At 45.5% G+C, this 26,146-nt stretch overlaps 1 protein-coding gene across 1 annotated transcript in view; it reads left to right on the forward strand.

Moving 5' to 3' along the window:
* Positions 1-621: 621 nt before the first annotated feature.
* The window catches only part of cspg4 (chondroitin sulfate proteoglycan 4), a 42,098-nt gene continuing 16,573 nt past the window's right edge, over positions 622-26,146 (forward strand). Inside the window, exons 1-2 of the mRNA XM_018765696.2 lie at positions 622-747; positions 25,180-25,343. Of these exons, the coding sequence (XP_018621212.2) occupies positions 645-747; positions 25,180-25,343 (267 nt within the window). The 5' untranslated portion in view covers positions 622-644. The remainder of the gene's footprint in view (positions 748-25,179; positions 25,344-26,146) is intronic.

Below are 26,146 nucleotides of genomic sequence, written 5' to 3' on the forward strand. Positions count from 1 at the left end.
ATAATTGCATTTTGGTAGTGGAGTGGTACCAGCTTCTGCCTTTTGATTCGAAAAGTTGCAGGTTTGAATCCCACCTCTAGCTATAGCACCCTTACGCTAAAAATGGCACCCTGGGGTATAAATGGATAAATAATTGTAAATTGGTTTGGTGAAAAGCAACGCTAAATGAGTAGATGTAACATAAATACATGTAGAAATTTCGCTGTGGCCAACAGGTCTGTACCTAACTTTCACCAAAAGGTGACATACAGTGATCGGTCTGGAAACGATCCGAGAGCAAGCATTATGAAAATTGCCTTAAATGTGACACCATCGTGAAAGAGGGGTGTCACGTTTATTCCACATTTAATTTCAGCCCTCTAAGAGGCCGGCGCTCCGACTGCAGGGGGAACAGAGAGAGACGCGCGACGTTAAAACTGTCTGGGACTGTAATTTGAGAGACGTAGATGAAGAAGCCTGTTAGCGCTTGGATTTTTTTTTATTTTAACTTCCCCTCGGAGGGAGTCTCGCTGCTGTGAGTGTAAGAGGGGAGGACTGAGGGGCGTGGGGGGTGGGGCGACCACTCCCGCTTCCCTCCTCCAGCCCCCTTTCATGAAAACCAGCTGCAGCGGCTCCCAGATCCCAACTGGAAGGCAGTCGTTTGAATGGGGACTGAGGACTGGACTAAAGTGGCCAGCATGAGAACCCTGCCTCTACTCGCGTGTGTCTTCTTGCCCCTACTCCTTCTGCCCCACCCTGGCGATGGAGGTAAGTAGCCTGGAATAGCTCGATGGGGTGAGAGCTATTAGTGTGCCCCTGTCCGGGGGCATTCCTCTATCTATTTTTTATTATGGGGGGAGGAATGTGAGTGTGTCCATCTCGGGAGTGTGTACTCCAGCGGACCGTACTGGTTGGTTGTCTTTAAGATGAGTCGTACCACTACTGGAGCACTCTTCTCCATGGGGATTCCAGACCTTCTGGTGGTCGGGATCGCTCCGACAGCTGGGTCACATTGCCCGGAGACAACCTGAGTTGTGCACTGTGACCTCAGGTGACAGGTGGACCTGGTCGGAAGGGGGAGATGGTATTGGGGGCATGCACCGGTGGGGGTGCATTTTGGGGTTCGAGAACAGCCCATGTGTGAGGAACTCCACAGTGAGCCATGAAAGGCTCATTCACTGCAATGGGGGGGGCTGGCGGCTTGGCCACCGCAAGCAGGAAGGGGCTTGAGCGGAGGGCGGGGGTGGTGCACAGAGCGCCGCAGTGTCCTCCGGCTGCGGTCCACTCCGGGAGATCCGGCCCGCGTGGGGGTTTCTTTGGCACAGCGAGACCGGGAGGGCGGAGAGGGGAACAGCCACTGTGATTTTTTGTCCTGGAAACAGAGGGAGATCAGAAGCAGAGTTTTGGAAAGCGCGTGAAGCCCCCGGAAAGCGGCACCCATGCAGTCACCAAAAATGGGAGTTTTTCCAGGTTTCCTTTTCCAAAGGCTTCCGATCGAATCCGCAGTCACGAGAGCAGCGTCCACAGTGACGGTCAGATCTCCAGGTTATTTCTGTGGTATGCGACCAAAGCTGATTGTCTAATCCAGGACTCGGAGTGAGCATAAAGTACTGTAAATGAAATTTGAAAACCTGGAATATGCCTGCTCACCAGGATCTCCACATCATGCAGACCTTCTACCCTCCACTCCATAGAAAAAAACCCGACAATGTTAATTAACCTTCTCGAACTGCAGTACTGATTTCCCGCAACGTGATTTATTGCTTGTGCTGCTTATGAAACAAGCATACACAGAATTTAACCACAATATGAAAATTGATCATAAAATTCATATTTTCAAAATTAGCTACAGCAGCAGCTGTAGACGCAGGGTGAGCAGTGTTGAAATAAAGTTACGCCTGATTTTAATTCCTTCAGGAATCTTGTTTGGTTTCTCAATTGTCAGCCACAAGTGACCACACACTTGATCTCGTGCAGAGCTTGCCACAGGTCCATGGTACATAGAGTATACCAGTAACAATCGTTTTGGACATTTTAAAAATTTGTCGTCCATCAACAACAAAAGTCAACATGTGAAGTTAGATGCACCCGCTTTGTCCTCACGAGTTCTTTGTGCCGCTGCCGTGACAACATCGGGTCTGAAGAAGTTTTATGTATCTGAGATGAGGATTTATCACATAGTTATAAATATGCTCATAATTCCATCAGCTGTAGACCATGATCAGGGTTTAACGTTTCTTGAGTGTTTGACAAGGCGTGGCAATTGATCCTGGACTGGGGTGGACACATGATTAAACCACTGAGGGGCACCCAGGCCTTTCTGGAAAGAGCTGAAGACTAGATCTGTATAACTGATCTTCTGCTCACTTGGAATGGTTCACTCTCCAAGGATGCAAACTATTAGGTTCTGCAGATTGTCAGGCTTCCAAAATGCTTTGTAAGGTGACTGTATTATGGAATCAAAGTAAAAACAGCTGTATGTGGACAATCTGAGGTTAGGGTAATGTGATAGTCCCCATAAGTGTGGTGGTGTGAGGGTCACTGACCCTCCCCCAGCTGAGAGTAATGTCATTGCACCAGAAAGACATCACATTTTCTCACCATCATGGAAAAAGTAGCATCACGAGACATATTTGGAGCTCAGCTTGCAATGCAGGGCCCTGCGTTGTCATGGCAGCACCATAAACAACCACCGCTTCTGTCAGAGCCTTCCGGAAGTGGCTGTGGCAGGACCTGTCTGCTTCTGAGCTGTCAAAATATTCCTCTGTCTTCACCCGAAACTGCTCGTTCTGTTTGCATTCAAGATTAACAAACATACTTTTAGCTTGGGAAGATGGATGAGGTCATTCCCCCCCACTTCTCCTTACTCAACTATTGCTTCTCCCTTCTAATTATGGTTATTGTTTGCTCTAATCCAGTATACATGCTGCAGTTGTTTGTGTGATGATTTTTCAATCTTTACGACACTGGAGCTGATAAAGGTGCAAATAATACAATGAGTAACTCTTCAAAGTTCAGATCAAGATGGTCATCGTGCTTTTTGTGGTTCATCCCGGTGGAGCCCCCTACTGATCGGAGCTGCCTCTGCACTGACTGTTACTTCAGACCAGCCCTGCTCTGTTGACCACAAGCAATGCTGATATTTTGTACCGCACAAGAAGACAGAAAATCATGAACAGGGATGCAGACAGCAGTGATGAGCACAGGAATTCTCTGTAAAGCTTGCCTGTTTCTCAGACGGGGAGAGAACACATTCTATAGAAATTCTACTTTATTTATGGATCAGTTGGATGGCTGAAGCCAGAGGGGAAGGTGGGAGACCATGCACTCTGTTTCGGAGGTAGATTTACAGTCTGCCCTGGGAGACACAGCTGTGTTTCATTAACCAAAGCTCTTTCAGTGTCCCAATACCATTAGAATCAAGGCAGCAACCAGGGCTGCCTGCAATCATTCAGCCCTTCTTTTCCATGATGGCCTCTGTGCTCTGAGTCCACTCACTCGAAGGGGCTCCTCACAGGTCCATTTCCTTCTTTGAAAGCAGAACTAGTCAAATGAGCTTCTCCGGTTGCTCGGCCATTCACAGCACCACTGGCTTTGATGGCTCAGTTCCTCGTCCTACTGGTGACAGTTCCTTGTCCTCCACTGAGTAGCAAGATCTTCTCGATGTTAAGTGCCATTGAGTTGATGTTGATTCTTGGAAGAGAATCTTGAAGTGCCTTAATCTTCTGTCCTCACCTTGTGTCCTTATGCTTGAAAGGGGTCCAAAAGCAAATGGGGAGGTAGCTGGAACTGCAATGACACTGCTGTCAATTCCTCTCTTCCCAGACACCTCTGTCCAACCTCTTGAGAGCTTCCAGTCCACAGGCTAAAGCAAAAATTGACCTTACTTCATTGGTGAGACGCTTTCAATCGGCAAAATTGAGGACCTCACACAGCACTTTGAAGTCATGAGTAGTTGCTCCCTCATTTGTTGGTCCCGCAAGTAGAATTTAAAGACAAAATATCACAGTGCCAGCAATGCCCACAGCAGCATCTGCTCGTTGCTGATCTGTTTTCTTTTCTCTGCCTTGCACAGCAATGACTGTTCCAAACAACCACAGGAATGAAACCATAATGGTTTGAGAACCATCTCCCTGGGAATGTACCCCAGACTCATTTGATCATGTCACTGGCCTGGGGCGTGAGCCAAAGGGTCTCCAGCTGGAAGAGCCAAAGAAAAGTGCTTGGAGGTAGTAGAGACCCAGACACTTTGGGTCTATGGGGCTCAAGTAGATGGTCCAGAGGAGATGGCATTGTGTTCCGGTCTTGGTTACGCCCATATCTACTCCACAAACCTTTGTGGTTTTGTGTCTTTCTGTCTGGTCTTATTCGCAGTGGTTGCTTCAGTAGAGATGGGAGCAGCACAGTAGCTGTGACACTGGTCCTGATAGTGGTTTTTGTTGCTGTGGTTCAGCTGAGTCTGTAAGCCGGAGCTGTTGCCCATGGCAACAAGCAACATGTCACATAAACATTTGTGGAAGTACAAACACAGATTTAATAATATGCTTCTGAAAAACCCATTTCTGAAGCTTTCGTATGCAACGGATCACATTTTCTAACAAAACACTTTTAATGAAACAGGACTTTGCAATGAAAAGTTGAACATATTTCCCGTTTGAAAATGCGGTGTGCCTTATGACACCAAAATAGAAAAACGAGAGTTGATAAATGACAGCTTATGGTTGCTGACTCATGACTGATTTATGAAAAGTGCTCAGCCAGGGTTTGGGCTCTCTGAGTCACATCTGGAGTCTGGCTCTGTTAAAATTACAAACTGGAATCAAAAGCCTGTTGTGCTGCACCTCCTAATATAGACATAACTTGTCTTCTGTACATAGAGGGGAAAAAGGTGGACAGTGGGTTTGATCGTTATCATAGCAGGCATAATTTTAAAAAACGTGGTACTGTACATTGCTTCATTATTCTTTTTTGCATTTCATGTATTTAATCACAGAATTTCTTCAGTTTCCTAGAGAAACTGAATTATAAAACTCAAAACAAAAAGGGAGAAAACGTGTTTCAGTCAATCCTCTTCATATTCTGTGACTAGACTGTTCAAAAAGCCCTGTGGACACCAGTTTGGCTGTGTGAATAATTACAATTGATTAACCGTCTTTTGATGCCAGAGTGCTGTCTGAGAGGTAGGAAGACCAAATTCTGAGAAGCTAATAAAAAAAGTAGTGTTCACATTTTCTGGAAGAAATGCACAGTGATGGCTCGTGAGCAAACCCCGCCAGTGCCAGAAAAGACTTTCATGTAGACGTCATAAATATAACATGGCAGGAAAAAACCGAGCTAGCACAGAGTGGTCCTGGTTGGTGGAGCGATCCTGTTTGGTTTTTTATTGTCTCCGTCTGCAGTAGTTCGTGTTCAGTGTTCCATGTTGGATATTCCGTGCTGGGTTCATAACCCATACAATATGAGGTATTGCAAGCACTCGCTGCAGCTTCGCAGTGGAACCAGGGTGGGGCGGTGGGGCGGTGGTGGCTGGGGGGGGGGGGCTGTCTGGTTGCCGAATCAGAGGAATCGTCAGACACCCAGAAAACCATTTCGCCCTCCGCAAACATAGACCATCAACGAGGTTACTGCGCTCATCTCTCCAAAAACAACAGGAGAGCGAGGCGTCCGCGCCTCCTCTCTCCCCAGCACGGACATTGCACCATCACATCTGGAATGCCTGGGAAAAGGAAGAGTTAACGTTCCGGGCCTTTCCGTGAGCCTCATGTCTACAGAACGAGCAGCAGACTCCTCCATTTGCTAACATGTGCTTTAGTCGTACATGTGGTTGTATTCCATTTTAGCTAAAACGTATTAAGGGTGTACGTTAGTTGACTATTAACACATTACCTAAATTAGTCGAATAAGCATATTAGCCGTAAATACAACTAAATACAAATTACACAGAAAAATCTGAAAAAAGTCAACTAAGTAGAAAGTTATTTATGTTATATAACATAATAATCAAAGTCATGCTGAATAAAAAAGGACTTTTTGTTCTGGGACCTAGCTAGACGCTAACAAGGGCCCACCGCAAAAGCATTTTCAACGTCAAAGGCAATTGCAAACGGAGGCTGAACATTAATGCAACTAGATAACCATCTATTTGATCAGCGGTTATGATCTAAGGGTTCCACTGTGATCATGACAAACGTGGTTTTTGAAACAAGGAGCACAGCAGGAGTCATAGCGGCGCTGCGCTAGCCTAGGGGTAAACTCAAGAAAGAGGCCTGCTGGGCCTGATCACAACTGGTTCTGTTTTAAAACCGCTTTCCGACCCCAGATCCTCCCCTGTGTGCGTGTGAATGCCACTTCAGTCGTTCATGGACAATGGTTTGAACTCACAGGGGAGGGAAGAGGCAGCCCATATTCCACAAGGATCTGGAGCTCTTAGACGACTTCGACTCGTGTCAAAGCCAGCTTTTGTCCGTTGGGAGTTTCAATCAGGTCTGGATTCGCAAGCGCTTCATCAGACGTGAGTTGGACATTACCAGACGGATGAGAGTCTCTGAAGCTCTGGCAGCTGACAGACTCGAATAGATGCTGTGGGTAAATATAGCTCTACCACAGAGTGGGGTCCTTGTCGTGGAGACTGGGTTGGTGGGATTGTTCACACGGATTCCTCAGTCTGTGGTCGCCGGCATGCTGTCATTCACAGATTGCCAAGGTTTTAAATAACTACAGGAGAGACACCGCGGTGTCTGGTCACACCAGGGTGAGACCTGCCTCATATAGACTGGAGCTTCAGTGTGATAAGTCTACCTTCCTGGAGTGTTTGCTGGACATCATCAGATTTTCTGAAGGAATGCTGAGTTGAGCCACTGGAAGAAGTTATGGATTGGTTACACAATTTAATGGCTCTGCTTGTAAAATGGCACAGCTGGTCCTTTCTGAAGAACTTAATCATTTAATTCTCCTCAGCCATGACAATGATGGCATCGCAGTGATTAGATAATCCCCTTTAAATCCCAAACTGGACACTGCTATTGAACTATGGAAAATGGTCCACTGTTGTCACGGCGATGGTTTTGTGCATTATTCACTGTGTTTAACCTTCAGGCTTTTGTCCTATGTATTCGTGGTAGTCCTTCACGCAAGTGCTCATGCGATGGTACCTGTTGCATCCCTGTTGCCAGAGGGAGATTCTGTAATACCCAGTGTTCTGCAGATCCACAATTGCAAGAGGTGAGACACATACCTGGTACAGCTAGCTTCTGCCAGTGTTTCTTTTGAACTTAACTAATCCAAACTATTCATTGAGCATCACAGGCCATGGGCAGCAACAGGGAGATCAGCAGCCTGCGGGGTGATGATGATGCATGTATGTTATATGATGGGTTCTCTTTCTCATCTCCACCGTGAGTCTGTGGCCACAGAAAGGAGGGTGTGAAGTTGTAACCCAGAGGAAGAAACTGCACTGCAGTCACCTGCTTCTCTCCAGCCCACACACATACACACACTTTCACATACACTCCCTCCAAGACCCAGATGAGCTGTACAACTCTATGATACATTCACAGTTTTGCAAGGTTAACACCCCTGCAGCTGTTCACCAGCTGGTCACATTGCATCTCTATATGTTTGAAATGTTTTTAATGGGGCTCTTGTTTGAGTCTCAGTCGTGACCTCTGCCTAAGATGCAGCACACCTATCCCACCCACCGAGCCGTGATAGATTAGAGATCCCCTATAGAACTCTGAGGTGGAGCTTCACCGGTATGAAGCCTGCAGATTCCCAAGTACTGTGGTAGCTAGCGCGAACCCTTGTTTTAAGACAAAATAAAGAGGGCAGTAATGAAGTCTCTGCTAATAATAACAGGAAGTCATTGGTTATTATTAACAGGAAGTAGCCTTGTTGCTGCAACGCTGTGTAGTCGATCCAGTTTTTTTTTTTTTCTGTGTGTGTCATCGGTGCTCTCATGTCAAGAGATCAAATTGTACTCCACTGGACAAATCATATGACTGTTTCACTAAATCAGAATCATTCCCGTGTCGTCTTGTGCTCATTTTCCACCGAGATTTAAAGGTTTGAGGTCACTGGCAAGCTGACTGAGGTGTTATTGTCTAAAATACAGACTGAATTTTGAGATTGCTAAGGAAGCAACACTCAGACTTTCAGATTCATGTTATGTTTGACATTTTGGCCTCTCGAGGGTGACATCCTTCCGCGGTGATGCTGTGGAGAACAACTAGCTAGAGCTGTTCTGTGTGTACTTCATGCATCTGCACACTCTGTTGGCACAATTAGCATTTAGCTTCACGTACAGTTTCCAGCTGCATTGAGTTATCAGCAACGCTGTACAAATGCACTTCGCGTTTGTGAAATATTCATCATGTACTTCTCACACTGTTACAAGTCCTGCTCTTATTTGTCCATGTGCTCTTGACAGAATTCAAAGAAGTGGCTTCTCTCACATGGCCCAGTTTAGAGCAATACCCTACCTTGTTCAAGACTGATTACTGCTTACAGCCACAGACCAGATACACTCTAAAATAGTCTCCTGTTCAGTATGGTATACACATACACAGACTTAATCACACATGATGCTCCTGGACCACATTAATGAAGGACCTTGCTAATCATGGCAGCAGAAATGTCTATTTAATGCTATTGACCTCACCTGTTTATGATATGGCTCAACGACACCTCATATCATCATGAGAACCGCGGTAATGAATTCCAGAGGGCTGTACATAGCGTGGGACAGACTACTGGCGTGGAAGCGATGCTGAACACTCTATGTTCATGACTCTTTCCATCTACAGTCGCACAAAAATAAACAAGGCCACAAAAAAAGAATCATCTGGAAATGTTTATCTTGAAAACAAAACCTTTAGGTCACAACTGGTATTTATGAAAAATTCATCAGCTGCTCATACTATGTGCATTTTGTTTAGTACCATCTGTGTAGAAATAAGAATCTTTATAGCTAATCCAAGAATGCAAATGCTAAATTTCCTTTTAAAATAAGCTCTTGTGCTTTAATTGATCTTGGATTTTTTGATTCTGAAGCTAATCTTTCTCTTCTTAGATGGTTCAGAGGCACCGGTTCAAATAGACTTAGCCGTCCACCGTTGCTGCAGCAGACAGAATTGACCCCAGGGTCATTCGCTGTTTCCAGGTCAGCGCCAGGGTCATTCCCATGGACGCTTGCCCTTTTTTTTACCCTGTATGCATTGCCATAAATAACTCCCTGATGAATACTAGGGTACAGTGCGGTGCTGTGGGTCAGTAATGAGCTACTGCACATGACGTCAGTGACAACAGCTACAAGTACAATTCCCATCGCTGTCTTGTTCAGTCCGTAAGCCACATTTGTTTTGCCTTCTGCTCTAAATACCAAACACATGTGGTGTGAGGCCGTTTACATCACAGACCAGAGGGGCTGTGCACATGTGACAAGCGGTTTGCTTTCCTTGTACCCTCGTCCGTGAGCATTTGGCTACTGCGGAATGTTCTGGGCCGCGTTTCTTAACGCTTGTGTGACTAAGCTGTTAAAAATAAACCCTGCTTCGAGGAGAACTTTTTTGATGAGAGGCAGGAGAGTGGGGCAGCGCTGCCGTTGGAGCTGGGACTGGGACAACGCCCCTGTCACGCAGCCAGGAACACGCTTGAGAAACATAGAAGGCTGCCTTCTGGAAAGATCCCTCATCTGCTATGTCTAATTTCATTTATAAAACCGCCTCTCTTCTACGTCTGGCTCTTGACTCGTACTTTCCAGATACACTAATGCCGGTTTGGCCCAGAAGCGCAATGTCGGTTCGGCAACGGAAACAGATTTTTTAGTTTAATTAATTTATTTATTTATTTTTGGCACAAAGGCTCGTTTTATAGCTGCTCCCTAAAAAATGTCTTTCTTGACGTGGTGCCACCCAGCACCCTATGCTACCGCTCCACCCCAACCCCGCCTGTTCGCTCGGCACCACAGAAGCCTGGGGGCACCGCCCCAAGTGTCGTCGTGGAAACTACCTGGAACCCTAGCACGTGACACTTGGCTGGATGCTGTAAAACGGCAGCATCGCTAAGCATACCGCAGGCACCTCCCATCACTTCGCCCCCCTCCCCCCCCCCCCCACACACACAACCCACCCCATCAGAGTCACAGCTTATGTTTGCATTGGCCCCAGCACTTCAGTTAGCTTAAGGACTCCATTGTGGATTCAGTTACAGTGAGGGGGTGTTGGGGGCTCACAGTGTATTTGTTGCGTGACGGCTGTGTGGGAGAGGAGTAACAGACACTAGGGATGACATTTGGCTGCTGCCCCTCGCTGGTTCCACGCTGTACCGCATGTCCCTCAACCCCCAAAGTGCAAAACATTCACACCTATCTCTGCATCCACATTACTGTCAGAACGTCACGCACTGACTTCCACACCCCAGCACGACTCAAAAACATATTGCACAATTTTTGATATGTTTATGGCAGCATTCTCATACCTTCAGTGTTTACAGTCCTTGTAGGAATAATTTCCTTGCAAAGATCTGCAGAAGAGTTGCGAATCATGCATAGTCTCTCACACAAATGCAAACACACACTCAGGCGTGCTACCTTTCTGTCAACACAGCACGTTTGATCTCGGCGTTCATGGGGCCATGCAGATTTTTTAAAAGACTTGCCACCAACTCGTGACTAAATAGGAGCATCGCCAGGATGTCCAGGGTGAGCCATGGAGCATACGGGAAGAGCAGTTGTATTCAGGGTGGCCCGTGCAGGGCTGTGCGGTCCGGAGACACAAGCGCTGCCCACACCTCCGTCTCGGCGTCCTTCTCTGTATGCCATTAGAGAAGATTGATGGGTTCAGGAGATGCACGCTCACTTGCATTTCACTCAACTTCCCTCCCCCATGCGTGCATGTCATTAAACCCCATCGTGGCTCCTCCGCTGGTTGCAGCTTCCTAGCAGAACCCATCAATTCAAAGTGGACGCTCAAATTTCCATTGAGGAGAAAAGAGAAATGAGTGTGTCTCAGTCCAAGTGTGTGTGTAGAAATGGGGCCGCTTCTGTCTGGTCTCCAAGGCGATGAGCACACCAGTATTTAAATGCTCATAATGGTGTTTTTAATGCTTGGGAATACATTGTCCTGACTCTTTGGAACCTTTAATGACCTTACTCCACATGCAAGTTCAAGGGCCTGGAAATCCGTTTCTATACTTAGGCCAAACACAACTAACCCTTGTCACAGACTCACTTATTTACAACTCATAATCAGGCTCATAAAGTCTCATATTTAATAATTTCATAGATGAAATTCGGTTTCCCACAAATCAGCGATTGTCCTTCTCTTATATTCCACATAAGTGCGTCTGTTTTTTACCATACATGGTCTGCTCCCAGTAGATTTCCCTCCATAAGTCGTGTGTGACTTTTCACTTCCAAAATGCAGCACGGAAGAGTAAACACATTCAGGAAAAGCAAAATGATGCACCAGCACATTTTTCTCAAGGGCCAGTTTCTGTTTATGATCCCCAGACATTCAAAGCAGTCTTTCTGGCAGTTAAACGGATCTCTTTGGCAGATCACAGTGGTCCATTAAACCATGCCATGTGAGAACCTTGTTTACTTGTAACAATCACTTCTATTTAGCTATAAATATGATCAGATTGTCATTATTAATTTGTTTTTTTTCTGTGGACCGCCTCATATTTCCTTATCACACACTGTGAGTCATTGTGAGGAGAAAGTCGCACTGAAGAATCAATGTGTGGACTCTTTCAAGGCTTATTTTCTTTACCCTCTCCGTTGTCTTCTGAAGATAGCTCCTACACAGTGGCTGTGATCATTACGTCAGTGTTAGTTTTAGTCTTTATTTAGCCAAGGCCTTTGCCAAAGGCGACACAGAGTGCACCAAACTTCTTGCTGTAATTTACCAATCTGTGCGGCCGGGTGATTCAATGCAAAGTACACAGCAATATCAAGGGTGCATCAGCAGGAGCAGGGCAGTGTCTCCAAAACACCCGAGTGACTCGTCTGGGTTGTCTCAGGTTCGGTCTGTTATTTCAACCTTGGTGGGCTGCAGTGCACTGGCAGACAAATGTTTAAGTGTTGTTTCTTCCACAAATTCAAACTGACTACACCTCTCTAAGGGACAGCAGCTGGGCCCCTGTGCAACTCAAGCCCTTACACAGCCCCTATGTTGATCTGACCTTCAGTTGGTGCAAAGACACCAGCAAATGAAAGAAAGGATTTGTTATGATTACATTGCAGTGCTTCAGTCTGTAGGGACCCTTGAACCACCAAGAAGGCATCGAGGGATATGGACCGAATTGCCACTGAAATCCCATCTCCTGCCACAATACCCTTTGTCAAGATTCTTACCCTTAACTGAAACAGTAAAAATTACCAAGATGTATAAATCAGTGTAACTAACTCAGTAACCCCTAACATACTAAGTTGCCTTAGACGAAGGAGTCAGCTAAATAATGGTCAATAAATAATACATCTGAATATCATAAACTACGGAGGGCAGTGGGAAAGTTGGCAACATTGCATCATGGCAGTCTGGTAAATCTGGAACTGGAAATCAAAGTCCTCCACTCTTGTGACAATCAGTCTGTTAAATATGGCTGATTAAAACATGGTTGAACTTATTTTGCTCGTCATTATTGTGGATTAGGAGAGATTGCCTACGGTATTGGTGAATTGCAACAATGAATAAAACAGTAATGACGAGGGATGATCCTGAGAGATGCAGTGACATAAACCACCCAGTTTCAGTGTCTACATATATTTGATTCAGTCATGTTCGTTCTTTTGTAAACAGGTCTGCTCTTAAGTCTAGGTGTGGTGTGTGCAGTAGTGTATGTAAGCGAGGTGTCGGCCTCATGGTCAGTTTTAGTACCGCGGTTAGTTGAACCAGAGCTGAGCATGTGAGGCCTTGAAGCCTGGTTAGCAGTACTTCCAAGTAAAACCCACCAGACAGTCCTCACCCAAGGGCTGGCGCCTCCTTTGGCTGAATCGGCACATTGTTACCGGTGTACAAACAACGTTACGTGCTTCTGGAGCTGTGAAGCCGAGGCTCCGCCCTTTTTTAATTTCCCTCCTTTTGGAATGATGTTAAGGGTGCTTGCAGAATTGATTCCTTGTGTAGTTTTCCACTGAAATTACATTTTCAAGATGTTTTCACCTTTTGCTCAGCGCTGCAGGGAGTCTGAGCCCAATAAACCGCTGCACTCTTTTTATACAACATACATACAGGCTGTTCGCCTGCAGGTCACCAGTTCCCTTCATCGCAAGTGACACATGTTTTGGCACCTGGATATTTTCCAGAAGCAGTTCAGGTTAAACAGCTTTCTTAAAGGTCCTACAGCAGGGTGCTTTATGGGTCAAGAACCAGCAACCTACAGGTTACCCTGTGTGTGTGTGTGTGCGTTTGGTTTTCGGTTTTGAAGGTGAATTGGTACACGCACATGAACGGTTAGAACACTGCTGCGCCAAGCACTGGTTCCGGCCTTATAAAGCAAACACAGATGGTTCAAGTGTTTGTCCTTTTCTATCTGCAAGGTCTCATTACATTTAAGGGCAAAAGGGAAGAGGCCCCTGATAGTTTACACTGGGCCTGGCTGCTCGCTGCATCACTCACCAGGTCAAACATTCACACCCCCGACTGTTTTTTCTTCTTTCCCTTGTGTACACGCACACACCTCTCCCAAACACACACATAACGTAGAAACTGTACCCCAATGTATTCGTCAGTGACACTTTGATTCCCTGCTCACAGTACCATCCCAGATCAGTTCTGATCATGTTCACATTGATCACCAACATAAAACCAGTGCCATCAAGTGTAAAAGCCGTTCTTATCAGGGTCCGAAAACCTTGTAACGCCAAAGTCACATTTACTATTAAACTACATGTTAAAAGCTTAATAATGCAGATATCCCTAAATTTATGCACTTTAGTTTGTGAGGAAAAAAATCTGAGATATAGTTGTAATAGATTAGAAAATACTATACTACACACAGACGCATTGACTGAAACCGCTAGTCCTGAGAAGAGTCACAGAGAGCCGGAGCCTAACCTGGCAACACCGGGCGCAAGGCTGGAGGGGGAGGGGACACACCCAGGACAGGACGCCAGTCCATTGCAAGGCACCCCAATGGGACTCGAATCTCACACCCACCAGAGGGCAGGCACAGGACAAACCCACTGCGCCACGCGCCCCCCTTACCATTCTATACTTTTTATTTTAATATTTTTAATAATTTTGTGCCACAAACTAATTTAAAATGACCAAAAATCAAAATTAAGTTCCCACAAATTCCTGTTCAATTTAGATTGTGGACCCTTGCGTCCCAAACACATGTGAAACATTCACCATTTGGATATCAGTGATTGCAAGACTTATCAGCTGGGAGCCAGGTGATGTTTTCTGTCCAGTTATAAAATTGTGTGTAGGGACATAATGGAAACCCACAGACCCTCCCACCCCGCGCCCCCAACCGACTCCCTGTTTCTCATTTATCTGCTCCCTGGCTATGAAAATGTTCATGTGTGGATCACGTGTCGCATGTGCAGTCACACACAGCATAACTGCATTCCAGGGCTGCATCTCTGGGAACATCTGTAAACAATTTTATTTGCATTCTATGGGGCTTGTTTTTAGTTTTATCTTTGTTCCTATACAGATTCCATATTTTATGTGAAATTTAATTAGTAAGAAAAGGGTAAAAAAAAAATTGCTTTACAGCCAGAAACAGTAAAAAAAAAAAAAAAAAAAAAAAACAAATAAAGGGCTCAGTGTTATGGTCTGGGGTGTTGTTCTATGAAGAAAAGGTCAAAATGTTTTGCAAGGCCGAACATCCTGCAAATGCAGTGGCTAACCACGCTGACATATCATTTTTCAGAAATGCATTTTTGTACCCGAGATCAGCATAGGACGTGCTGTGGAGTCTTCATAGCTCATGGACCCCCCCAGAGTGTGAAGAAAACAGCCCTTTTGGGATCCATGGATCAGTGTTGGGATCATTAGAGAAATAGTCAGCAGACTTCAGGTTGGTGTCTCTGTTTCGACAGATGTTTGTTTGACAGTAGGAACGCTTCCATCAAGATGCACTCCGCCCGACTCGTGCTGTAAAACCCCTTTCGTGTGTATACTCTAAATGAGCAGCAGCATCACGTGCGACCGTTTCCCCAAATGTGATTCATCAAACTCGACGTGCTGAGACGCCACGGCGCTGGGAGTGACTCTCGTGGCTCTTCCAAACACGGTGGGGACAGACGGGAGGAGACACACAAACTCAGGAGCGACGAGGCGTAGTCAGTTGGAAACCGGCTTTATAGCCTTTAATTACCACACTCTAAAAAAACGGGGAAAAGATGCCCAACTAGTAAATTTCAGCTAAACAAAAAACAATATCTAAAAGAAAAAAATTTTTTCCTTAGTAGATACATGTGAAGAATCCTACATGGACCCACCTCATTGGTTGCAGCAGGTGGGTGTGGCTTGGTAGGTACCCAGCCTACCAGTCCTCGGGGCATCATGAGCAGGGTGGATGGAGGGTGATGGTCTGCAGTGAAGATAATAGTTCAATGTAGGGGAACAGCTGCCCTCCTGGGGGCACTGGGGGGGATGATCTGACTGATCTCCAAGAATAGACGATTGATAGCCACGGGCTTTGGCATCTCCCAGGGAGGAGCGGGACACAGGAGGGTTGCTGCAGGAGTAAAATATCTCAGGAGCCTCTACTCTAGATTCATGTGGGATCAGTTTGGGTTTGGCTCTGTGAGAAATGAAACTTTTGAGGTGCGGGGGAAAACTACAAATCGGTATATCGTGGTACAAGCTGCGAGGCTCTGCAGTCAAATAGCTAAACTTGTGACCAAGGTGCTGAAGGGCACTGATCGTGCACCCTTTGGGCGAGTAAATCGAGAATAAATACAAAGGTTAACGCAAAGCTCAGTAAAAACAATTACTCAATAGCTATTAAATGTTTACTCTGAAATCCCTGGGAAATTATTCAGAATTTTTTTCGCCCATTGAATTTCACGAAACACAGACTGTACATTTGCTTCTCCTAAAAATGACAGCTTGTCTCCAAAAGCATCATGGGGAAGCACATTTCCTGAGGAAGCTGCTGGTGTCCAAGTACCTCGAAATAGTCACTCTTACTCAGCCACTGACTAATGCACCACAAATCTCACGACGATATGAATTCTTCCTTATAAACAAAAACGCGAAAATGACTGTACTTGGTTTCCTGCCCTCGAGGGAGTTTTCCAGTGTCATAAGCGCTCTGTCGTCGGTTTCTTTACTCTTCATTGATTGACAGGGATGAATGTGTTAGCATACCATCTCCACAAGGCCGACTGCTGCCATAATGTGAGAATAAAAACTTTCCCCTCCTGTTTGCACAGACACCGAGTGTTTGCTTTTGCATATAAATATGAATAGCGCATTAACTGGTTCAAACGCACAGTCTTTAATGGCTCTGGCAGACAGTGCTGTCTTTTCAAATATCCAATCTGGGATGGTAATGATAATGTCTAAGCACACAGAGTTCATTTGTGAGAGTTCTGTAAAAGAACAAGTGGCAAGTGTTCTTGAGCCTGTTTGCTTCTTCTTAAGAGAGAATCGAGGCAGTGGAGTGCCGTAATCAGTCCTGAGCTGTGTTACCAAGGTTGCAGACCCGCCATCAAAGGAGGCTCAAGTGCAGAGGTTCATTTCCTACAACCCCTTACCATCTTCCGCACCGGTGTGCTCTGCCAAGGACTCGTCCATGACGGCCCAACAGATACATCAGTACCATTCGCCTGAATTTCTCTTCAACACACCTAAAGGACACATGCAAAACTGCAAATGAAGCCACAGGAAGGTTTACATTTTGTAAAAACTAAATTTATGGATGCGTTTTACTACTCTGAGTGAGATTTTTGTCTGAGGGCAGCATGATTGTTGTTCATTTTGTTCCTTTTCGTAAACAAGTTCCTTGCTGACATCAGCATACTTTCCACTTGGAAGTATCAGGGATTTTTTTTAAGTCTGGCAAATTTCATGCTTTGTACTGTAAAGAAGAGGGGACAGGTGCAGTGCTGTAGTAGTGGACAGAGAATTTTGGGGGTCTGCACTGATGGAAGGGGAACTGACGAACAATGGGTAGAGAATTCTGGAGATCTGTACCAAAGGGAGGAGAACTTTGGAGATCTGAAGCAATGTATACAGAACTTTGGAGACCTGCAGCTATTGTTGTTGACCTTTGAAAATCTGCAGTAATGGATGCAGATCTTTGGAGGCCTGCAGTGATAGATATACAGCTTTGGAGATCTACAGTGATGACTGCAATCTCTATGACACTCTGCAGGATCATGAGCTCCAATAGAGAGAAATCACCTCCTGTTGTTCAGTCAGTTCTATGTCCTTGCTGTTCAGCTGACTCACAGAAGATCACGTTTTGTCACAGTTAGAGCAGTGGAATCTGTCTCTGAGGGTTGTTGTATTTTATTCAGGTTCAAACTACTGTTGCATCACTCAGCAGGATTGGAAGACTGTTGGTTCTAATCCAGTTTCTCACTGCGTCTGTGTCTGAGCAAGGTCTGATGGTGAACCTCCTTTTGCATGAAGTCTGACGGTTGCTGCTTTTACATCTGACGGTTATTAGTTCCTATCTTGTATCTCACTGTTGCGCTGTCCTTCAAGGAGCTACTCATTCCAGGTAAAATCAAACTTGGCCATGATGCCAGCTGAGTAAATAAGTTTAAAAAATGCCGGTTCTGTGGGTCATTCAGCTTTTGGAGGATTAATCAAGGGTGATTTCCACAACTGATTGCACTGTAAATTTTGCAGATGTTATCCATTCTCTCCAGCCAAGAGAAAACTAAATAAATCAGTTTAATATTTGCTCCTTTCTAAAATATAAAGAGCAAAGCCACTTCAGAATTAAACATGCCCCTGTTGTACAGTTACAAAGTTGTATAGTTAATTGTGTAGTATTAGATCCATAGTGGCTCGAAACACTTATATTTTCTTTCATATACAGCAGTCGCTAGCGCAGTTTCGCAGATGATCATTTCTGTATGTGGAGGAAGGGGACACTTTATTACCATTTGACAGGGAGATGGGTGGGGGAGGTGATTGTACAGAGAAGGGATGTGGACTTTCTGTAGGCTATGGGTCACATGCCACAGTCACCATGTGCCTCCTTGGGCCAGTGCCGTCACCATGCATGAATAATGATCAAGGAGCCTCCAAGGAAACAACATGCTTAATCCATTAGCATGACTGCTCCGTGAGCGCATGCAAACCTCGGCTAGAGCGGCTCAGGATCACAAAGTAATAGAACGGATTTGGATTGAGATCTGTTTTATATTACAACATACCACCCAAGGAGCTGGACAAACAAGGTTTTGGTTGAAATTCCAGGTGGAGACCTGCTCCCGTGCTCGGCAGCACTGACCTCTAATGGAAATCATGCGTCTGAAACCCACTCATTTGTGGCCTGAAAGGAAGGCGTTATTCTGCGAAGAAAATGAACAAACGAGGGAGAGACTAGGCGTCACACTGCTTTCGGTTAGCTGTGCAGCTTTTTTTAAAAAATTTTTTCCATGGTTTTCTCCTTTACAGTTTATTTTCGGCTTGTTTGTGCAACTTGTCCCAAAGGAAGGGGCAAAAAGGGTAGGGTGGGGCAGCAAAACGGTAGCCTGTCCGGCGGGAATGCAGGGTGGGAAGGCTAGATGGTGGTTGGGGGGGCTCAGTCATGTGCAAGGAGGGATCATTCTGATCCAGTAGCTGAAACATGAATCATGAAAAACCAGACAAGAGAGTGGGTGGTGCAGGAACCTTAGCGCTTTAGACCTGTAGCCTGATGAACCAGGTTGGTAAACTCCTGACGACTATGGGAAGTCAAGGAGCATCGGTCAAAATTGCTGGAGGTTGATTAATGACGTATTCCTACCCTAAACCCATTCAGACACTCTCCAGGCCCTGGGCAGGGGGAGTGTAAGGGTGTAGAGCCAAAATCCCTTGCAGAGGAACTCCCCAGGGGTTGTCCAAGACCCAGTGAAAGATTTGCATTGTGAACATCCTCAACTGGGGGCTCCAGCATTCTGCTCACAAGAAGATCGATGTCCAAGTGTCCATAGCCTGAGACTGCTGCTCTAACTGATCTGGAAACTGCAGTCTTTATAACAGGCGCTTTTGTGTTCACTCAAGGAACAGCCCATGTTAACTGAGCTTCGACTCAATTATACTGATTAATGAAGTAGCTAATGCCTAACGTGTTTATGTGTTTCCCTCAGCCAGGGTGGTAAAAGAGGGTAATTTTTATTCCATTCCACCCTGTTCATGTTGTAGCGTCAAGGTGCAACCCCTATTGGTCAAGTCCATTAGAGTTATACAGATCTGCTTGAAGTGACCACAATTTTTTTGACCATCTTGCCCTGGTTTGGTGCTTGAGGTTTTGCAAGTTATCGCAAAATCAGAAAAACCACCTCCTCTGGTATGGAGTCAGAGTTTCAGTGATCTGGCCTGGGCCCAGCAGCAGGGTTACAAAGACCACCGTGGTCACAAATCAACGCTACCAGCTTCCGAGTGCCTGTGGAATTTCATAACCGCATCTTCAGGGCCCCACTTTTTATCAGCGGGGTGAGGTTTACGTGGTGTGATTTCATTAACCTCACAGCCAAAACACCACGCACTAAAATATCAGAGGGGGGAAAAAAACCAGGCCTTAACACTGATGGGTTGTTTCACAGTGGGGCGTCTGCAACTGAGGGCAGGGCGGCCTCCTCTGATGTGATGGGGAATATTTACACAGGACTCAGCCGAGGAGGGACACAGAGGAGCCCTTTGTACCGCCTGCCCATAAACGGTCAGGCCCCCATCCGCCTGCACAATGCCACCGTTGAGTGTGCTGTTTTCCTTCGGGCACCGCTAGGAGACTGACTTCATTCCTCCAGTACATTTTGTTCTGTCAATTAATATTGTCATTTCAGGTTGCGCTACCCAGCCCAAATTAGTGCTCAAGCTCACCACATCAAAATGGATCAAAGTCCTTCAAGGGGGGTGTCTTCCCATTCCCATGCAAGACATGAGGGAGAAGAAGGGGTTTTGTTTTCGTAAGATTATATTCACACATGTGATTTATGGTTACCATGCAGCCATTGACTCTCTAAATCCTTTGAACAAATTTAACACACAGCATGCTGCTTTCTTTTGAGAAATGGCTACAACAGTGCATGTTCTGAACACATACATTATATGGGACTTGAGTAATTGTACCAGTTGACACCAGTTTGTGGTTTGGGTGCAAAGTTGGGTGATGCCTTGCTGTATTTGATGAATTTCAGTCCTCTGGGGCAGAAGGTGGTGTAGTGGTTAGAGATGTTATCCAGCAGTCACATGACCCAGGTTCAAATCCTTATTCCCGTTGTACTCATAATTGTAGCACTTACACTGAAATGATGCAGTAAAAATTACCCTTCTGTACTAAAGGGTGGATCAGTGAAGAGTTTAGTCTTCCCACAACAATGATCACTGCAGATAGCACTCTATGGAAGGGTATATAGTGTTTTCAACTGAATGATGAGGTGCTCAGACAGGTTGTGTGATTTAGGTATGGCTGTAGTGTTAGCATACTGAGTGCTTCCACTTCAAGCTGTTGTGACCTTCAGGGAGCCCCATTCTGTAAACACTGGCCAGCCAACAGAAGACAACTGCAAGACCTTTCCTTTCCACAATCGGCCACTGAGCAATGACCCATTACTTCAGATATGAACCTGCCTATTTTTTTCCCATTTCTTCAGCACAATGTGAACCTATAAGCAAGCAGGGCTAGTTATGTTTCGCCACTGAAATGGAAAACAATCCTTTTCACCAAGAGGCTCAGACCTCTGTAGTAGCCCAACGCTCTGAAGCACCAGTAGGATAGTGATGTATTCCCCATCTGTGAAAGACACATGCTGGAGGGTTTCTACCAAGGCCATAGTTATTTTTTTATTCCATTCCTTCCTTAGACTTTGGAAAAACCTCAGAGAAAATCAGAGGAAGAAGATGTTAAGGGAGATGAAACCATGTTCTCTTTGCATTCATGTTGTCCAGATACAGCGCTGCGGAATGGATTCAGGGCGTCCGTTAGGGTGCAGGGTTTTTACAGACATATTTCTGGCACTTCCAGCTCTGTGTCTATGTGTGTGTGTGTGTGTGTGTGTGTGTGTTCAGGTGACCATCTACAGTCCAGGCACACAAAAGCACATCACTTCCCACAGCTCTAGGGTCTGTTGTTGGTGCTCCGGTCAGGCCGTTTCCCAGCAGCAGTCATAACAAACCGATATGCATCCGGATACTAGCCATGACCGCCTTCACAGGCTTTGTTTAGAGGAGGAAGAAAAGGATTTCAGAACCTAAATTTTCCTCTGTACATGTGTGAACAACCACTGTTCTCATCTTTCTTCTGCTAGAAAAATTATTTGTTGTGTTATCTAAAAATTTTTTTTTTATTAGCAAATTAAAATAATCTCTGATAATACGCATAATTAAACGCTGGGCACACAGCCCTAAAACGGTGTGCAAACAACCAAAAACCAACTGTTTCCGTGCCATCGTTAATAAAAAAACATACCGTTTCTGAAAACTGTGTGCTTTATTGTTATTTCATAGTGAATATTATGTGCAATCCGCTCAGCCTCACCGGACTCTTGTCTCAGTGTCACCACCTGACAGCAGTGCGCCACCTCCCTCTCAACCAAACCAGCATTTCCCCACGCTCGACCACAAGGCTCCTGCCACTGAAATGCACGTAGGCGGTCTGTTTTGCAAACTGGAGGTTAGCCCTCCTGTTGCCATGGCAGCATTGTCTGCTGGGTAGCAAACCTCTGCCTGGAAAAGCGCTGACCCTGAGCATGCAGTCAGCACCCTGTCTGATGACCACGGTGACCACACACATCAAAGGGGCTCACTACCAACTGACCAACCCTAAAGTTACAGTTACTTGCAGAGCTTGAACAAATGCTTTTCCCCAAAAGCTACTCACACAACTCATTGCGTTACACTTCACCTGTTTTTACCAAAGCAATTCCAGAAGAGCTCCGGAGCTTTTCTGGGATGCAAATCATCGGCCTTTTGGCAGGGGAGTCCTCGTCATTAAAAAGCAATATGGACAGTAATGATCGATGATCGAGGAGACCAAAACACTGTGGATAGCACATCTGGTCTTATCAGGAAATGACTGCATTCATGGACATGTACAGTTAGCTCCTGTGGAAAACATCTCCCATAGGCAGAGGGCCCTGCTGTAGAACCCTTGAGCCAGGCACTTGACCTTGAATTTGTCCAGTGAAACACCTAATCGTAAGTCACTTTGGGTAAATGCATTAGTCTAGTAGTGTCATTGTAGTAATACACAATCTTCTGCTAGCACAGTCACTAAAGATTAATGTAGGGCTGGACTGTGTCTGGAGGTCAGGGATTGCTGTGCATATGATAGACTGGGAACGTCTCCTCTGAGAAATTAGGGGAAGTTGATTCTTACACCAGAGAGAGTGAGGGATGGAGCGAGCACTATAAATACATTGACTGCTAGCCATCTGCACTGGAGAGAACCCAGGTTATGCGGGGCCCACAATAAGTCAGTGTTTCCCTGGGCGTGGCGCCGCTTCCTGATCCAAACCCTGGTGTCCAGAGAGGTGTAATTCCAGGCTGTGGAATTCCATGCTAAGTGTGCACACAAACATTATGGGATTTTAGCGAACCAGAATACATCTGGGGTACTTTGGCAATGAATCAAACATGCTCGCGCTCAGCGATTTGCACTGGGGACATAAATATTCGTACTAATGTTGGCCTTTTCCAATTTAGAGTAGCTTTCACAGTCCATTTAATCTGAATGCAGTTTTGTGTTCAAGAGCAGAGGTTCAAAACTCAGGAACTTCAGTGTGTTAGGAGACGATGTTAGACCAGACGTTCAAACATCCATGAAGAAGAACGATAATGTCGGACAGTTTGGCGTCACTGAGCAGGGCCCCTTGACATGCATAGCCCATTTTAAACCTCCTCGTGGAGGGAATCACACAAAATTCTGCAAAATGTTGCTGTTGTGCCTAATACGTGTTACGAGCCAGGTGTTTCTGCATGAATCACAGAACCTAGAATATGTCTGATAAGCGACAAATCCAGAAAGCTGAAACCACAATGTTCTGGCCCAAGACACTACTCCGTTGTTTCATTTCCCAGTTGAAGAGCCACTTTGGGATCACAAAAAGGCTGATCCAGATTTCTTCTGCTAACTTAGTTTAACACGTAAATTCTAAAAAGCTGTTTTGGAGTGAACTATGAATTTCTGTTTTACTGTTCTCCCTGTGAGCCCATGCATTTTGCTTTTGCCAAGCGGCACAAAGGTAAAAAATACATGTGTATAAAACAGGTACCGTAAACATGTGCTCCTTAACTCTGCCCTTAACAAAAATGTTACCTTCCCTTCTGTCGGTTTCTGTCAGATAAACTCATGCAGAATGATTTTCCTCAGGGCAAAATGTAGTCTTTGGTGCCTTTTCTTACTTTCTGTGCTTTTAACTTTCTTGCAGTTTGTTTACCTTAAACTCTCCAAGGGCTGCCACAGTTGTGACTTTGTACTTTTACTAGTTGAAATATCACGAGCGAATTCTGTGAAAATATATTCTTAAGAGCAGTTTTCCGCCGTATTACCTTTCAAAGTTGGGTGTCCTACACGGATTGGACGTCCAAGCAGCCGACGATGCTCAGAGATTGACTCAGAGCCCCTTCACACATTTGGCTCACACTGGAGACTCTTAGTCATACACATCTTGGTTCACACATGGCTGCTCCGGCTGACTGCCTCGTGGCATGATTGGCGTGGTTCGGGGGAGGCGATCAACACGCCACAGGGGGAAAGAAATCGAGCCGAAGTGCTACTGCCGGCACTGTGGCTTCGTGCTGAAAGAAGCTCTGTATTTTTAGCTTTTAGCCGCAGCAGCTAATTTTCCAGGCTAATGAAGCACAGGACAAATTCTTGCTTTCTGCTCATCTTTGAGCTCCATTTTGGCAACTCCCTTTAGCCTATTGCTGCTGTTGAGACAGACAAAGCAGTCTGCTTTATTACAGTACATTATCCTGCAAATATATTCCTCTCCTCAGACTACAGTTAGCTACTTCTGCTGGATATGTGCCATGCGGTTACAATGTGGAGGCTTATTATATTGTCATTGCATGTATTGGTTTGAATTTGATAGCCAAGGCAGTGATGCCTTTCATCTTGAACTATGGAAGCTAACTGTTTTGTTATTTATTTTGGTCCATTGGACTAAAGGCCACCCCTCAGCCCACCACTGTGACCCAGAAAAAAAATTCTCACAATGACCTATAGATCCACATGACCACACATCTCACTCGTCTTCCTTTCCCAAGTCTTTTGTAAGGATATTCCATGCTGACCTCTCACTCCATGAGCAGCCAGTTGCTAGACAGGAGGCCTTGGGACACGCCCATCAAGAAGGAGTGCAATTTGGGGGTAATCGGAGCAAGAGGCTGCTGACCTCCTGAGAACTTTCTTTCAGTTTGGCAGAGCGGTGTCCAATGTTGTAATGTACAGACAAGAGACAAGTTCCTGGGAATTCAGAGCAGAGTCAAAATCTGAAAGATCTTTGTGTAAAAGTCCAGAGATATCTGGGAACCCAACAAAGGCCCTCAGGCTCAGGTTTTGCTGGTTGAAACTGGTAGTTCCATACATAGTCAGGACTGTTTGGGGACAGACTTAATGTTGTACAGTGCTCAGGTTATCCTTTTAGCGGCACTGCTGCCTCACAGCTCATGGGCTATAGATGTGGGTTAAAATGCAGCTCAGTTTGTGTGGATTTTGCATGTTCTTTCCGTGTTCATCTGGGTTTCCGGTGCATGCTCCGGATTCCTCACGAAGTCCAAAGACATGTTGGTCAGGTGAGCTGATGATGCTAAACTTCAGTTAGCATGTGTATGTGTTAGTGGATGAATGTATGATTGCCCTATGATGGACTGGTTTCCCGTCCAGGGTGTGCCTTGCCTTATGCCCTGTGCCTCAAGGATAGACTTCAGACCAATACAACTTCACACTGGAAAAGCAGTTTTCGATGGTGGATGGATGGACGGTGTCTGGCACTTACACCTTTGAGTTTCTTGTTTGTATCCTTAAATGTTCAGGTGCCTGCTGCCCTAAATCCTTATTTCTGCCCCATCCTCACAGAGTCGTACTTTGGAGATAGTTTCTGCACCATCCATGCCATCCAAGATGTCACCTCATTCCACCTGTCACTGCAGTTCAAGACAAGCCGCCGCAGTGGGCTCCTTCTCCTGGCTGCTGGAGTCCAGGACTACCTTTCCCTTGAGCTTCTTGATGGGCAACTACGGGTAAGGGTCACAAACACTCAGGTTACACTGATTATGAAATCATTACTAGGGTTCATCCAGGGTTTTAACTATCAAGCGCTCTCACACACTCACACACACACTTGTCCCAAGCAGGGTTGTGAAGAGCAGGAGCCTAACCCAGCAACACAGGGTGCAAGGCTGAAGGGGGAGGGGACACACCCAGGACAGGACACCAGCCTGCCACAAGGCACCCAAAGCAGGGCTTGCTTGAACCCCAGACACACCACAGAGCAGGCCCCAGCCAAGCCCACTGCGCCACCGCACCCCCCAACTACCAAGCATTTGAATGTAAAGTGCCATCAACCAACACTTTTCTACTTCCGTTTGTTCATAAACATTGTTTCCTGGTCTGTAGCTTTTTTAGTTGTTCAAATCAGTATTTACATTTTTCAGTATATCTACATCTGGATGTTTTTAGTTAAGGTTGGCTCCAATAATTCTCTGTTTGTCATAGGATTTTCCACCTACTCAGTCCATCAATCATTTTCATGCACTGGGTGGAATATATGATTTATAGAGTGATTACGTATAGTTTTTTCAGCATTAGTTATGATCTCCATCCTCCTGTCTGCTTTCCATGCCCTATGGGCTGGAGCTGCTCTTCCCCACACATTGCAGGCTACTCTACTTTCAATAGAGCACTGCAGTTCCTCTTAAATATAAATATAAATGTTGCGATACTGTGATGTTAGTTGACTCAAGCGGCGTTAATGTGTTTTAAGCTGCTTATCACCATAAAAATTTGGGTGCACTCCAGCTGAGGTTGCCTGACTTTATTAGAC

Source organism: Scleropages formosus, chromosome 5, assembly GCF_900964775.1.
Source record: "Scleropages formosus chromosome 5, fSclFor1.1, whole genome shotgun sequence".
Taxonomy (NCBI): Eukaryota; Metazoa; Chordata; class Actinopteri; order Osteoglossiformes; family Osteoglossidae; genus Scleropages; species Scleropages formosus.